The sequence below is a fragment of the Dioscorea cayenensis genome, chromosome 1 (genome assembly GCF_009730915.1).
Source record: "Dioscorea cayenensis subsp. rotundata cultivar TDr96_F1 chromosome 1, TDr96_F1_v2_PseudoChromosome.rev07_lg8_w22 25.fasta, whole genome shotgun sequence".
In the NCBI taxonomy this organism is placed as follows: domain Eukaryota; kingdom Viridiplantae; phylum Streptophyta; class Magnoliopsida; order Dioscoreales; family Dioscoreaceae; genus Dioscorea; species Dioscorea cayenensis.
The window spans coordinates 29,703,953-29,718,244 of NC_052471.1; the positions used below are offsets into that span (position 1 = coordinate 29,703,953).

The following is a 14,292-nucleotide window of genomic DNA, read 5'->3' on the forward strand; positions in this document are numbered from 1 at the left end:
TTATTCGCATGCTACTAATTGCTAATTCTTTGCATTTTAATCAAATTGTTAATTCTTAAAAAAAAAATATAAAGGAAAAAATGACATTAAAGAGAAAACATCAAAGTTTGTTTGTATCCATTAAAATACTGCTTTTCGCAAATAATTATCAGCCATTAATGCTCTTTATTTTAAGGATTATACTGACTTGGTTTATAAGACTGATAGAACTAACTAAAATCACGGAATCACTCTCTCAAATTGTTGAAAAAAAGGTTTTAATGTTAAATCATCTTTTTTTTTATTTTTTAAATTTAAAAGATGCAACTAACTAACTTCTGAAGAAGTTTGATCTTACTGAAATCCTAAATTTGTGGGAAAGCAACGGGTTTGACGATAATTCAGCAAATTAAACAAAAAAAATTAAAAAGAGTACATGATAAATCCTCATTTGATTTGATTGCTACCTGACATCCATTGACTTTAGAGGTTTCTGGGATAGAGGGTCTGGCTATAGTCATTGCTAGTTGTTGCTTCAAATACAGATGCAACTCATTAAAAAGAAAAAGGTAACATTATCAAAATTTAGTATTAAAAAGTTCTAAGATCACTTGTAAGTTCAAAGAGAAAAGCATATCTTATCTTCTCAGCCATCAGAAAAAGTTGAATCAAAGGAGATTATTTGTAACTAGTAAATGAACACTGGATTCCTAGTAAAATCCCACTTTGAAGAAAAAATATTTGTTAAATTGGAATGAGATCATCACACATGACTGGCTTAAATACTTGTTTACTGCCATAAGGTGGATGTCCTTTAGATCAGCACTAGGGTTTTTGAGTTTATCTAATTAACAAACTGTTATTATGAAACTTAATAGCTGTCCTTAATGGTCAACAACAAATTCTAAGTTGGAAAGGAAGGTTCCTTCTTAGAAAGCTCTGCTGCTTTTACTAGCAAAGGCTTTTGTTACTTAAACAATTGCATGAAAAAAATAGTAAGAAACACAATAACTTATTTATTCTTAGCAATATATTTTGGTTGCTAAAAGCTTATTTTTCTACTAATGCTTGCACATGGCCATGGTCCCACAATTGGGACCATTACCCAGATAAAAAGGAAGATAATATTAAAAATAAACACAGAACACTACCCAACAGTCACTCGTTCACAACCTTCTATAAAAAGCAACCCTTGCACAAGAACATCTAAGCAAAGGCACACTAGACCTAGATTTCACTAGCCACCTCAAAATCATGACCATGGGAAGAGGCAGTTGCACAAAAGTCACACTCATTGTCATGCTGGTCATCATCTGGTCACCAATTGAGTCCTATGCAGCCAGCCATGTTGTGGGTGATAATCAGGGATGGGGTTTCTCAGTGTCTTACTCAGACTGGGCCAAGGGAAAGAGCTTTGCCTCAGGAGATACACTTGGTCTCTTTTCTTATGTCCTAATTTTATTAGCTTATTGTATAAAAGTCTTGGGTCTTTTCTTTTCAATTTTTTTTTTTTCTAACAAGACTTCTGTGTCTTTCTGTGTTAGCAGTTTTCAACTACCAACCTGGTCTGCACAATGTGGTGCTAGTAACTGCTGCAGGTTACAAAAACTGCAAGGCCCCAGGAGCTGCTGAGGCAGCAACTTCAGGCAATGACAACCTCACTTTGAAAAAAGGAGCGAATTACTTCATTTGCAGCATTCCAGGCCACTGCTCTGCAGGGATGAAACTCCAGGTAGTAGCAGAGTAATTGAAGAGCCGTGAGTTATCCACACAGCTCTCTTACTGCAGTAATGATTACTACCACATATAAAGACGGTCTCTATTGTTAATAGAGCTTGAAATAACGACTGTCGCTTCCTACAAACTAAGAAGTATATGCAAGACTACAATATGTCAATATCTTATGCTAACTAAGATGTACTACAACTTGCTTCTAATTAAGGAAACTATGAAGTTCTCTTCCTTAAGTAATAAGCATCTGTTACATGTACTAGCACTTTCTTATATTTTGCTTGCATCTTCTCCACCAGCTGATCCTAAATAAAATGCGAAAAAACACGAACTGAAAAAAAAAAAAAATTCCCAAATCAATAATTCTTTCAACTATCCAAGCACAAGACAAATCATTAAATATGTGGATTCCCCTCAAATTATCATCAACCATTAACTTTATTGAATAGTTTACACCATCTATCAATGCATTCAGATTGTTACTCAATCCATTACTTTAGATGCAAATCAAATATATTATCTTGGTTCAATTAAACTCAAAAGCTTAATCTACGAAAAGCTTAGACTTATATATTCAAATCCATATTATTCAAATTAACAGATGTGTAACTATTAGTTACAAATTATCTTCTTTCTTTATTCATGTACAAACACTAGCAAATTTCTTGTGTGTGTTCCCAAACTTGCATTTGGAAAACCATTGATCCTAAATAAAATACAAACAGAAAATTCCCAAATCACTTAATAATCATCTCAAACATCCAATAACAAGGAAATCATCATCAAATATGCCGATTTATCTCAAATTATCATCAACTATTAACGTTTTCAAAGAATCTATTTCATCACTCAATGCATTCAGATTATTACTCAATATGAAGAACAAGGACATCATGGAATCTCTCATCTGCTTGTACAGAAACTTGATCTTGCCAAAGTTCTTAGTTTTTGCAAGAGAGCAATGGATTAAATGATATTCAGGAAAAAAAAACCTAAAAAAATGTCAAATATATATAGGAATAGAAAGAGTAAATCGCAAACCCTAATTTGATTTGATGGGTAGCTGGAATCGATCGGAGAGAGGATGAAGGGGATCTGAGACGCGGCCATCGCCGGAATCCGATTGAGATCCAAGCCGGCGAGAGATCGAAGAGGGGGAGCTCATCGATAGTATTCGAGATCGGAGAAGGGGAGAGGAGAAGGAGCAAGAGCGTGATTTGATGTCATGAGAGCGGGAAGCAAGATGAGTGTTTGAGGTTCAATTTTAATTTTAAATTTAAAGTGGATAAATATGATTTTTTAAATAACTAAAAAAAAGTAAAAACACAGAGACAAAGTAGACGATAAAATACAGGGAGAAAAAAACCGGAGCCAAAGGGTTTACAATGCAGTAGCATTGGTTTCCACTGTGAAAAACAAATGTGAGATTTTCAAATAATCTAAGTTCAAATCTCATTATACATAATATTAATAATAGACTTTAAATATAAGTTAAAAACTTATAACTTATATTCTGTGTCACCAAATAAGGGACGTGCAAGCTGGATGGAGATGAGTCAAATTTTTTTACGTTGGAAAGAGGTGTATAAGAAATTGAGCTTGTGTTCAATAATCAAGCTGCATGGAAATCAATTCACTTTTCAATTTCTATGTTTATTTAATTTATTAGTATTTAATCCCATCAAATTAATTTTTTTAAAAATAAATACAAACCATTAATTCACTAAACAAAAATGTTACATATGTAATATCCATTCACAGATTTTAAATTAATAATGTTAGGCACCTTCTGTATGAATACTTTATTTTCAAAAACACCTCCTTCATGGAAATGGAATAGTATGTCTAGCATTAGAAATTAGGATCAAGGGAAACTATACAGAGATAAAAGACACCAGACATCTGATTTCCGTCCTATTTCTTTATGTAATGTGGCTTATAAGATTATTACTAAGATTCTTGCTAATCATCTTAAGAATGTGATTGCTTGTCTTGTTGGCTCCGAGCAATGTGGTTTTGTGCCTGGTCGTTCTCCTGTTGATAATATAGTTGCGGTCCAAGAAATAATTCATTCTATTAATCAAGAGAGGGCCTTCCCCCCTAGAATGATGGTCAAAGTTGACATTGAAAAGGCATATGACACTCAACTGGAACACTATTTTGGCTATTCTCATTAAAATGAATTTTCTTAGCAACTGGGTCTCTTACGTTAGATCTTGTCTTCATGCCACTTCCTTTTCAATTCTTATTAATGGGAACTCTTCTAATTGGTTTCAACCCTCAAAGGGGGTTGGACAAGGTGATCCTCTCTCCCCTTACATTTTTATTCTTGTAGCTCAGAACCTTACTGCTATCTTTAATCGAGCTATGTCCATTGGTCTCATCCCTGGTTTTTCAACTCATCTGAATCATAATTTTAATCATCTTATGTATGCTGATGATCTCATCTTAATTTCTACAGCTTCTAGGAAATCGGCTAGGAATATTAGTTTATGCCTAAATATCTATGCTCACATCTCTGGCCAATTTCCTAACCAAACCAAATCTGAAATTTATGTTCCTAGTTGGTTCAATCATCGGGTCTCCTCCAGAATCAGTGGCATCTTAAATTTTAAAATCGGTAAAACTCCTTTTACCTATTTAGGGGTTCTTATCTCCCCTAAGAAACTTGCTATTGCCCATTTCGATTCTATAATATATTAACCGCATCAATAAATCTATCGCTGTGTGGCGTAAAGCTAATCTTTCCAAAGCGGGCAAATCTATCCTCATTAACAGTATTCTGATCGCTGTTCCTATCTATTATTTGTCGGTTTATCCTATTCCAGAGACTGTTCTATCTAAGTTTTCCAGACTTGCTAGGAAATTCTTGTGGGCTAATCATGAGCAAGATAGTGGTATGTCTGTGGTGAACTGGGACATCATTACCGCTAGTAAATCTGAGGGGGGTTTAGGCATTAGAAATCTGCTCAAGGTTAAGCACTCTCTTATGGCTAAGAAACTTTTTAATTTCCTGAATAAGCACAATTCTTTTTGGGTGGACATTTTGTATATGAAATATGGTGATCACAATTTCTGGACCAGGACTGCTCCATCTAATTGTTCGGCCTTTTTTAGGGGGTTATGTACTAATGCTAATGTCATTAAGCCTTTTTTGTGAATTAATTGTCTTAACCCTTCCCGCACTTCTTTTCTTTATCACCCTTGGATGTTTGATATCCCCACTGCGTATAAACCAGTTTTCCTTAATATGGATATTGCTGCGATTGATATTCAATTAGAGGATTTGATTGTCGATACTTCGTGGAATCTTGATGCTCTTAATCAATTTTTTGGTCTTAATTGGAATTCAGATATAATTTCTCTTGGGAAAATTAGTTTAGAGGAGGACAACCATTGGGTGTGGCTGCCTAAATCAAGGGGTATCAACCTTGCTTCCAATGTCTATTCCTTTTTAAATAACAAGAACTCGGAGCGGTTGGATTGGAATGGTTGGTCCAATATTTGGAAACTTCGGGTGGCTCCTAAAGTTAAAACGTTTATTTGGTTGCTGAATCATGGTAAGCTCAAAACTTATGAGTTCTTATATAAAATGAATCTTGGTCCTCCTGATCCCTACATTTTCTATGGTGTGGTTTTAGAATCTGCGGATCATTTATTTAAACTTTGCCACTTTAGTATTAGGATCTGGAATCTGGTTGCATCTATTGCTCACATTGACACTAACTTGGTGGATCTTGTCAATAGTGGGCTCTGGTTGGATTTTCATAGTCAAGGAATTGAAACTCTGTGTTCTTGGCTTCTATCATTGCTGCTACTCTGTGGCAAATTTGGAAGTGCAGGTGTAATACTATTTTTAGGCATGAATGTGTTGGCTCGGATACAGTTGCAAAATTGGCCATTCTACATGTGAATGAATTCTCTATATCTCCTAATAATCATAAAATGATGAATTATATTATTCAGAATAGGCCTATGCCAGGTTTCATGGGGATTTTCTCAGTTGCTGCTTGGAATGAGGCCACAGGTAAGGGTGGGTTGGGTTTCACTTTCTTGGATTCTAAGGCAAATGTTTGTTATGCAGGTTGTGGTCCTTGTCATTTCACGGATATGATGGAGATTGAATCTAGGGCTCTTCTTTTGGCTCTTCATCAATCCAAAATTGCTCGGGCAAAAGTTTCAAACATTTATATCAATTCGGAGAAGCTATGGAAATTAATTCATCTGGATGCGGACTCTGTTGGCTGGTTTCTACCGGATTTCATTGTTGAAGTGATGGAGATGCTGCAACTCATGAATCACCCACAGGTTGAACTCATCCCATATCATTGGAACCGTATTGCCGCTAGTCTGGCTGGCCGTGGCATGCATTTGACCCAACTATCTCTATTCCACATGGGAATGGAGAAACCATTTTGGTTGATGAAGCTTATTTCTCAAACTAGATTATGTTAGTTTTCTGTGTTTTTGCTAGTTGTTTCTTGTTTGGTAGCTTGTGTTTCTTTGGTTTAGTTTGCTGTTTGTAGTTCTTTTTGTACTGTTGTAAACTTTTCTTTTGTTTGTTTAATAAATAGCTACTCTTGTAGCTCGTTCCCCCAAAAGAGAAATGCTATTCTCGCCGAATGAGTGGGCCGAACTCATACACAGAATGACGTGGATACCTACATGGAATCCACATCATTCCATTTCTCTCTCCTAATCAAATTAAAAAATTAAAAAAAAACCTTTCTCTTTATGTCACCCTCGGCCTCCTCTTCACTTCTTCAAGGTCCGGCCGACAAGATTGCAACCTTTATCTCTAGGGATGCGCTGTTCCTTCCCTTTCGTCCTCCACCGGAACCACTTATCCTCCAAATCCCAACCTTCACCACTACCACACCATCGTATCTTCCGATCACGCGCCGGCACTGGATGCCCTCCACTCCCACTTCAAATCTGCCACCGCCACAGGCGCCTAACCCCACCACCCAGCTCTCTACAACTACCCCTCCTTCTTTAGCTCTTTCTTCGCCCTGTTCACCCACCTCTTCCACTCTGGATTTGTTTCTAAATAGTTTATCATCTCATTTTATATGTTTCATCAAGAGCAACTTTGCTTCTACCTTGACTTCCAAGTCCCACAATGAAAGTATTCCAACATATCAAGTCCTTCTCTATTCTATAGAACAAAGCCGCTACGCTGTCCAACAGACCAAAATTATAAACAAACTGGAGTAATTATCATGATTCCACAAAAACTGTTATAAATTTTTACATTCGAGGTAGCATCCACATACCAAATTCTGTGTAGTGTATAGATTGGAGAACCAAAACAATCCAACAAAACGTAGTGCATTCCATTTTCAATTTCACTTCAGAAGAATTGATTTATATAAAGTGAAGAGTTCTAAGCTTACAGTTTCACTATGAGAAAAGCACTAGCATGCCTCCCAATATGACCAATTTCTACCAAAATCTGCAAGAGAACATATCTCATAGCAAATTTCTCTCAATTATTCAATCAATAACATTGAAAATAGGGGGATATGTTCTCTAAAAAAAAGTAATAAATTAAGAAAATCATCAGAAGCCAACAAATGCCATTACAGGGTTCACTGAAAAAAGCATCATTTCAAGAACTTAAACAACAAATTGAAGAAAAAGAAACAATTTCTTGATTTTCTTGAATTCAAGGAAATTCTCACATGCTGATCATCAATGGAACAATACACATTTCACTCAACTATCCAAACAATAACAATGAAAAACTGAAAACATAGAGGTTTACTTCAGCACTAGAAGCAAAGCAAACTACCGGAAAACTCACATGACATCAGGAAACTCATCAGAAACCAACAATGCTATTACCCCTCAGGATAAAAAAGAAAAAATCACTTCAAGAAATTAAAGTTAAACACCGAATTTGCAAGATCACGATAGGACTCACCGGAACTTGAGGAGACAAAGAGGAATCCGAGTGTGAGGGTGAGGATGAGGGAGATGAATAAGACGTGTCGTCTTCCTCGATCGATCTCGCTGAAACTTGAAGAGGCGGAGAGGAACTCAAGGGTGAAAGTGAGGGCGAGAGATGATCTGGCGAGTTATCTTCCTCAAATGCTCTCAAGATCGATCTGGCTAAAACTAGAGGAGATGGGAGGAATCTGGTAGTGTAGTGGGGGTGAAGAAAGAGAGGGGATCTCTCTTGCTCTTGCAATCAGTCTCATCGGCCGGAATTTGAAGAAGTTGAGAGGAAACAAAGGTGAGATACAAGAGAGAGGGGAAACGTTTTTTTTTTTAATTTTTTAATTTGATTAGGAGAGAGAAATGAGTTGACGTGATTCCATGTAAGTATCCACATCGTTCGGTGTATGAGTTCGGCCCACTTATTCGGCGAGAATAGCATTTCTCAAAAGACACCAGACATCATTAATTTCAGAATATTAACAAGATAATATTGATTGCGTAGCTCTGATGTTCAAAATTATTAGTGTGATCATTCACCCAAGTCAAATAGGTACCTTAACTAGCAAATAAATTTTTCACTATTCATATGACAGGCACAGGATTCGCCACAAAGGAAACTTCTGAAATTCCTTCAACGATGTGCCATCTCAGCCTCAGACAAATTTAGTCCTTCCTAAATCAGTGCACAAAAGATTCGTTTACATCATCCTTGTATATATATGCCTTCATTATTTTACACAAAAGCTGTTATAATATATATATATATATATATGTATACCTATTCAATGAGAATCGAATACTATGTCAGAAGGACATTATACAAAGACAAAGCACACTATATATAAAAAAATGCATTTCTGAATGATATTAAGATAGTATTTAATTCATAGCATCCAAAGACTAATTTAGCATATTCTGAAGTTCAAAACTATATATCAGTGATGTCCTTCATCCAAGGCGATTATATTTGGTGTCTGGATTCAAAGTGGTACCTTATTTTTCTAGCAAAATAAATTATCACAATTTTAATGAGATGCATAAGGGTTTGCCATGAATGAAAATTCCAAAAATTCCTTCAACGATGTGCCACCTTAAACTTAAGTCATACATATATATAGTCAATAAATTGGAAATTAATATCATCACTGAGTGCATGTAAGCACTGCAACACATGCATATCTCATGGCTATTTGATCTCTTCCATTAATTCTTTCAAAACACCACTCAAATGGGAGAGTTCAAGTGTGGCTTTGCTTCTTTCTTGGTTAATCTTGCATTTTGTCTTTCATTTAACATTGTTCTCTTAGTTCACAGCCAGCTTTTGCCTATAGTCAGTGACCGTGGAGAAAACACTAGTCAAATCCAAACCTACATTGTTCACGTACTGAAGCCAAAGGGCTCAAAATTTTTAGGTGCTGAGGATTTACAGAAATGGCACAAATCCTTTTTGCCAAACAATACTTTAGACACAGGCGAGCCGCGGTTGCTTTACTCATATAAAGAAGCAATTAGCGGGTTTGCAGCAAAATTAACACCCGAAGAAGTGAGAGGCATGGAGAAGATGAACGGATTTCTGCGTGCCAATCCGAGCAAGCGGCTTCAAGTTCAAACAACATATACACATAAATTACTAAACTTGAGCACTTTATTTGGAGCTTGGTCGACAAGCAACTCATTTTACGGCGAGGGGATCATCATCGGAGTGATAGATACAGGTATTCACTTGCCCCATCCATCTTTTGCAGACATAGGAATGCCACCACTCCCAAGAGGATGGAATGCAAGTTGTAACCTCCCAAGAGGGTCTTGCAATGGTAAAGTCATTGGAGCACAATCTTTCAAAAAAGGTAATACAAGCAATCCACCAACAGACATAGACCAAGGTCATGGAACCCATGTGGCTGGCATTGCAGCAGGCAACTTTGTGGATAATGCAGATGTCCTCCGACTTGCTTCTGGAAGAGCTTCAGGGATGGCACCAAAAGCATATATATCAGTGTACAAGGTGTGCTGGGAAGATATAGGTTGTGACGTGGATGATATCATAGCAGGTATAGATCAGGCAATTCTAGATGGTGTGCATATCCTCCAAATGTCCTTTGGAGCAGATCCTCCTGATTTGCCCACTTCCTTAGATGAGGATGAATTAGCTTTTGCCACTTACTCAGCAATGCAAAAAGGGATTTTCTCTTGCACAACTGCCGGTAACAATGGTCCGGACCGGGAGACATTGAGTCATGCTGCTCCGTGGGATATGGTTGTCGGTGCAACCACTACAGATCGAAGAATAAGAACAACTGTAACACTGGGCGATGGGAAGCAAATATTCCACGGAGAAAGCGCCTATCAACCCAACACAATTACTAACCAGTTTTTTCCTCTTGCTTTTCCGGGCAGCAATGGGCAATGGGACCAACTGTTTTGCTTGAATAATTCTTTGAATGGCTTCAATGTTAAGGGAAAGATTGTGATGTGCGAAGTTGGAGAGATAGATGACATTGAAAAGGGTGGCTTCGTTAGGAATGCTGGAGGCGCTGGCATGATCCTTATGAATGATGACATCTCAGGGTACACAACATCTTCAGACGCTCACCATCTCCCGGTATCACATGTGAGCTACAAAGATGCCATGCAAATTAAAAATTATTTTATGTCAAACTCTACACCAACAGCAAAGATCACCTTCGGTGGCACCATATTTGGAATTCGCCCAGCTCCAGCATTGGCTTCCTTCTCATCGAGAGGCCCAGCCAAGTATAATAGACACATTGTGAAGCCGGACGTCACTGCACCTGGAGTGAATATTCTATCAGCATGGCCAGTAGATGTTGGGCCCTTCCCATCCAGTCTTAAAAAAAACACATTTAACTTCGTGAGTGGCACATCCATGGCCGCACCTCATGTTTCTGGAATTGTCGCTCTTATCATGAGCAAGTTAAAGAATGACAACAAGCGTATATGGTCAACATCAGAGATCCAATCAGCACTCATCACCACAGCCAACGCATTCGACTTAGATGGAAAACCAATCTTCGATGAGGCAACTTTGAACGACAGCGCCAACATTCTCCAACGAGGAGCAGGACAAGTCAATGCAACAAATGCCATGGATCCAGGTCTCGTCTACAACATTGAACAAGATGATTATGTTGCCTATCTTTGCGGAATTTATTCTAATAACAGTACAATTGTGCAAAGCTTCACACAGGATAACACCCAGTGTACTAGATCCATCTCTGGTAAGCGACTCAATTATCCCTCAATTGGCATACGGATGAGATCAAGATCATCAAGGACCACTATTATGAGAACTGTGACGAACGTGGGTGATGCTAGGGAAATCTACAATGTGACATGGATAGAACCACCATTTGTGAAAATCTACTTCTCTCAATACAAGCTTAGCTTCACCAGATTAGAACAACAAATTAGCTATAATATTACATTCACCATGAATGGTTCTCACCCAGGTTTTGGAGTCATTGGACAAGGACAATTGTCATGGGTCTCCAACAAGCACACTGTCACAAGTCCCATCTACATTGCATTCTAAAATCCATAAATGAAGTAATCACGGAATGTAATAAGCTTGTGTTAAGTGATTGTGTTGCCTTGAACAAAATTCCTGGTGAAAATAATGTCTTCATAATCAAGGAATTTCGATGGGCTACTATGAACTTTTGCATTGAGCTTAATTATGGTTGGCCCTAATAAAGAATTGATGCTATTGAAAAATAAAAAAAAGGTTAATATGAGCATATAACAATATATAGTATTATTTTCGTTATTTCGTCCACTGTTTAGGATTAAAATAAAAAAATAATTATTTAAAATAAAATATGGGTAAAGTCATTTTCCTCAACATTATTTGCCTAGTGTCACTCTACAAATTTGTGAGGCCCTCAAAATTAATTGAAACTAATTGGGGTTCTTTTAAAACTTGAGATCATACGTTTATGGCTCTTCTAGAAAAACAAAAAAAAACCTATAATTATTTTATTATAATTATTAGTAATTTTTATCATTACAAATAGATTTTTATACCTATTTTGATAGTGTAGATAAACCACCACATACACTAACTCTATTTAAACTTCAACAATTAATGCATGCAGTAGCAGTGGAACACTTTGTATATGTATTTAAAAATAATTTTTTTTTTAAAAAGGTGGATTAACCACATTTATTAAAAGTAAAAAAGACATAACCAAAGCACAATACAAAAAGGCGACAAACACCACAAACCCACAAGGAGTGGGGAGACAAACTACAAGGTCACAGAGAAAAACAAAAGACGAGAAGGAGAAAGGAACCCAACCAGGGAGGGAGACTCCCTAAGGTACGAAACATGAAACATCAGCACTAGATATCTCCCAGAGAGGAAGTATGCTCCGAAGAGACACCCAACTCAACATCCTTGGTTGAAAGGAACTCCAAGCTCCGCTTGATTTTACTTATCGGTTCTTCCAGTTTCGCCCTTTTAGAATCAGGAACTGCATTCAGCCACATGAGAACCATATGACTAATTTTAACAATAAATAGTAGCAGTTGATGAGCATGAAGAAGTAAAAATGCATGCATTTCTTTCCAGCCATATGTTCCAAGTAATGGCTCTAAGCAAAAGGTCCCAAAAATGAGGATAAAGATTTCTTGACGAATTTGCGCCAATTTCCCCAAAGGTCTTGCAAGGAGGATGATCCAGATCGAATCTCAAACATTTGTCCAAAGAAGTTCCAAATGTGCAAAGGCCACTGGGCACTAAGTGAGGAGATGATTCGTCGATTCCACCCCAGTGTGGCACATCACACATGCGATAGTTTGCAACAGGTTGCACCCTCTTAAGGCTAAATTCTCTAGAGAAAGAATCTTATTATTCCCATGCTAACCAGTTGAAGAGGTTAATCTTCCTTAGACAACTTCCCTTCAAAATAATTGGGGACCAACGACAGCGTTGCCCCCCATCATTCAAGAAGTGGCAAAAAGATTTAATCGTGAACGCTCCATTTGTAGATAGTCTTTCAGCTTTTCCTATCTTCTCTAGGGCTCAAGAAAGCATTGATGTTGTTGATAAAAAAAAATGCGTGTTATGGGGACTTTCATTGCTCATAAAACACGTTGGATTCATTGGTGCTAAAAAAGATCCCCAACTATGAATGCGGATTTGCAACCCAATCCCTATGTTTGCTAGGCAAATGCATCCAAACCGGGTGATTAATTCTCAGTGGTGCACATGACTTGCCACATAGCTTGTCTACATTGTTGGAAAAAAAGCTATTTTTGTAACAAACCTGTCTCTTCAAAGCAGAGTGTGAAACCAAATGGGCATCTTCCGGCAATGGCCGTTCTCCATCTCTTTGAATCCCAGAAAACAATTAAGATCCACAACAATGACATTCACTCTCCCTTCCACTATTTTCATCTTTCAGGTGCAATCCAATCTCTCTTCATTAGTTGTCTTGATGAATAGGATGAGCAGGGAGGATATAAGCTCACAAAGTTTTGTCTGTTCTTGTGAATCTTGTTATGTGTCTAGATTCAACCCACCACTACAAACTCCGTGCAAGGCTGGCCCGAATCCAACCTGAAAACGCCTGGAATCATAGGAGATTTCATTTCCAATTTAATTAGAGGTGAGTGGAAAGTAAAAATCTCTCAATTATTACACACAAATTCTGTCTTTCAACAAGTACTTTGAGAATTGGAACTAACAGGGAACTTTATTTTATTAGTTGTCATCACTTATTAATAAATAAATGTATATAAATATTCTTTGAGATCAAATGATTTTTAATAAATAAATAAATAAATAAATAATGAATTCGTGGTTATCCACTTTCTTAAAAATAAATAAATAAATAAATAAATAAAATAAAATAAAATAAAGTACATTTCATTCCATTAAGTGGCTAATGTGGCACACCTCTAGATTTTCAGTTTTCTTGTGTGTTTTGTAGCCAAGGTTGTGAGTGCTACCAGAAGGCATACTATTTTTCTCCTGAAGTTGGTTGATAACTGTACATGTGTTTCAGCATACCATTTTTAATTTACTGATATATATATATATATATATGCACATTTGTTTGTGTTTGAGCTTGTATGTGTATGATATGTATGATTTTGCATTAAAAAAAAAAAATCTTGGTGATAATTTTTTTTTTTAGGGAAGAGCTCCACAGAGCTAATTTTATTAGAATAAACAGAAATTACAAAGGTTCAGAAATTACAAACCAAAGAACAAACCAGAAACAAAAAACAATACAAGAAAAAGCAAAAACTAAAGAGAAACATACAAGGGACAAGCAACTATAAAGAGAAACCATGAGAGGTGAATGATTTCATAATCCATTTGGGGAGATCACGCCCAACCAAGAAAAGTGTAATAAGATGAAGGTTATTTGCATGAGATGCCAACCGAAGAGCCGGACCCAACCAAATGCGAGGCACAGTGATGAGTTGAGGAGAGCCAGCCGTCAAGAGAAGATCATTGACCGAATTAATCTGAAGCCGATTCCGCCATGAGCAAGTAGTATCAGTAGTATGTAACGCATGGAGACCATCCAGATTGGAGACAAAAATGTATTGGATTGTGTACATGCTAAATGCAGCAAATTGGAGAGCATGTAACAAAGCGATGAGCTC

The 14,292-nt window shown here is 37.0% G+C and overlaps 3 protein-coding genes across 3 annotated transcripts in view; 2 read left to right on the plus strand and 1 right to left on the minus strand.

Moving 5' to 3' along the window:
- The first annotated feature begins 1,169 nt into the window (after positions 1 to 1,169).
- On the plus strand, positions 1,170 to 2,019 carry LOC120261556 (basic blue protein-like). The gene is made up of 2 exons (XM_039269492.1): positions 1,170 to 1,414; positions 1,527 to 2,019. Exons 1-2 carry the CDS (start codon positions 1,234 to 1,236, stop codon positions 1,724 to 1,726), a joined length of 381 nt encoding a protein of 126 aa, XP_039125426.1. The 5' UTR covers positions 1,170 to 1,233; the 3' UTR covers positions 1,727 to 2,019.
- A 6,797-nt stretch (positions 2,020 to 8,816) lies between these two features.
- LOC120259148 (subtilisin-like protease 4) lies at positions 8,817 to 11,309 on the plus strand. Its single transcript, XM_039266697.1, has one exon. The coding sequence runs from the start codon at positions 8,882 to 8,884 to the stop codon at positions 11,204 to 11,206; it is 2,325 nt and encodes a 774-aa protein (XP_039122631.1). The 5' UTR covers positions 8,817 to 8,881; the 3' UTR covers positions 11,207 to 11,309.
- A 706-nt stretch (positions 11,310 to 12,015) lies between these two features.
- Positions 12,016 to 14,292, minus strand: part of LOC120258642 — a 4,338-nt gene continuing 2,061 nt past the window's right edge. Inside the window, exon 3 of the mRNA XM_039266095.1 lies at positions 12,016 to 12,146. Within this exon, the coding sequence (XP_039122029.1) occupies positions 12,016 to 12,146 (131 nt within the window). The remainder of the gene's footprint in view (positions 12,147 to 14,292) is intronic.

Coding starts and splice junctions, on each gene's coding strand:
- LOC120259148 (XM_039266697.1), top strand. CDS start 8,882: ATGGGAGAGTTCAAGTGTGGCTTTGCTTCTTTCTTGGTTAATCTTGCA.
- LOC120261556 (XM_039269492.1), top strand. CDS start 1,234: ATGACCATGGGAAGAGGCAGTTGCACAAAAGTCACACTCATTGTCATG. Junction 1,415..1,526: donor TGCCTCAGGAGATACACTTG/GTCTCTTTTCTT, acceptor CTGTGTTAGCAG/TTTTCAACTACCAACCTGGT.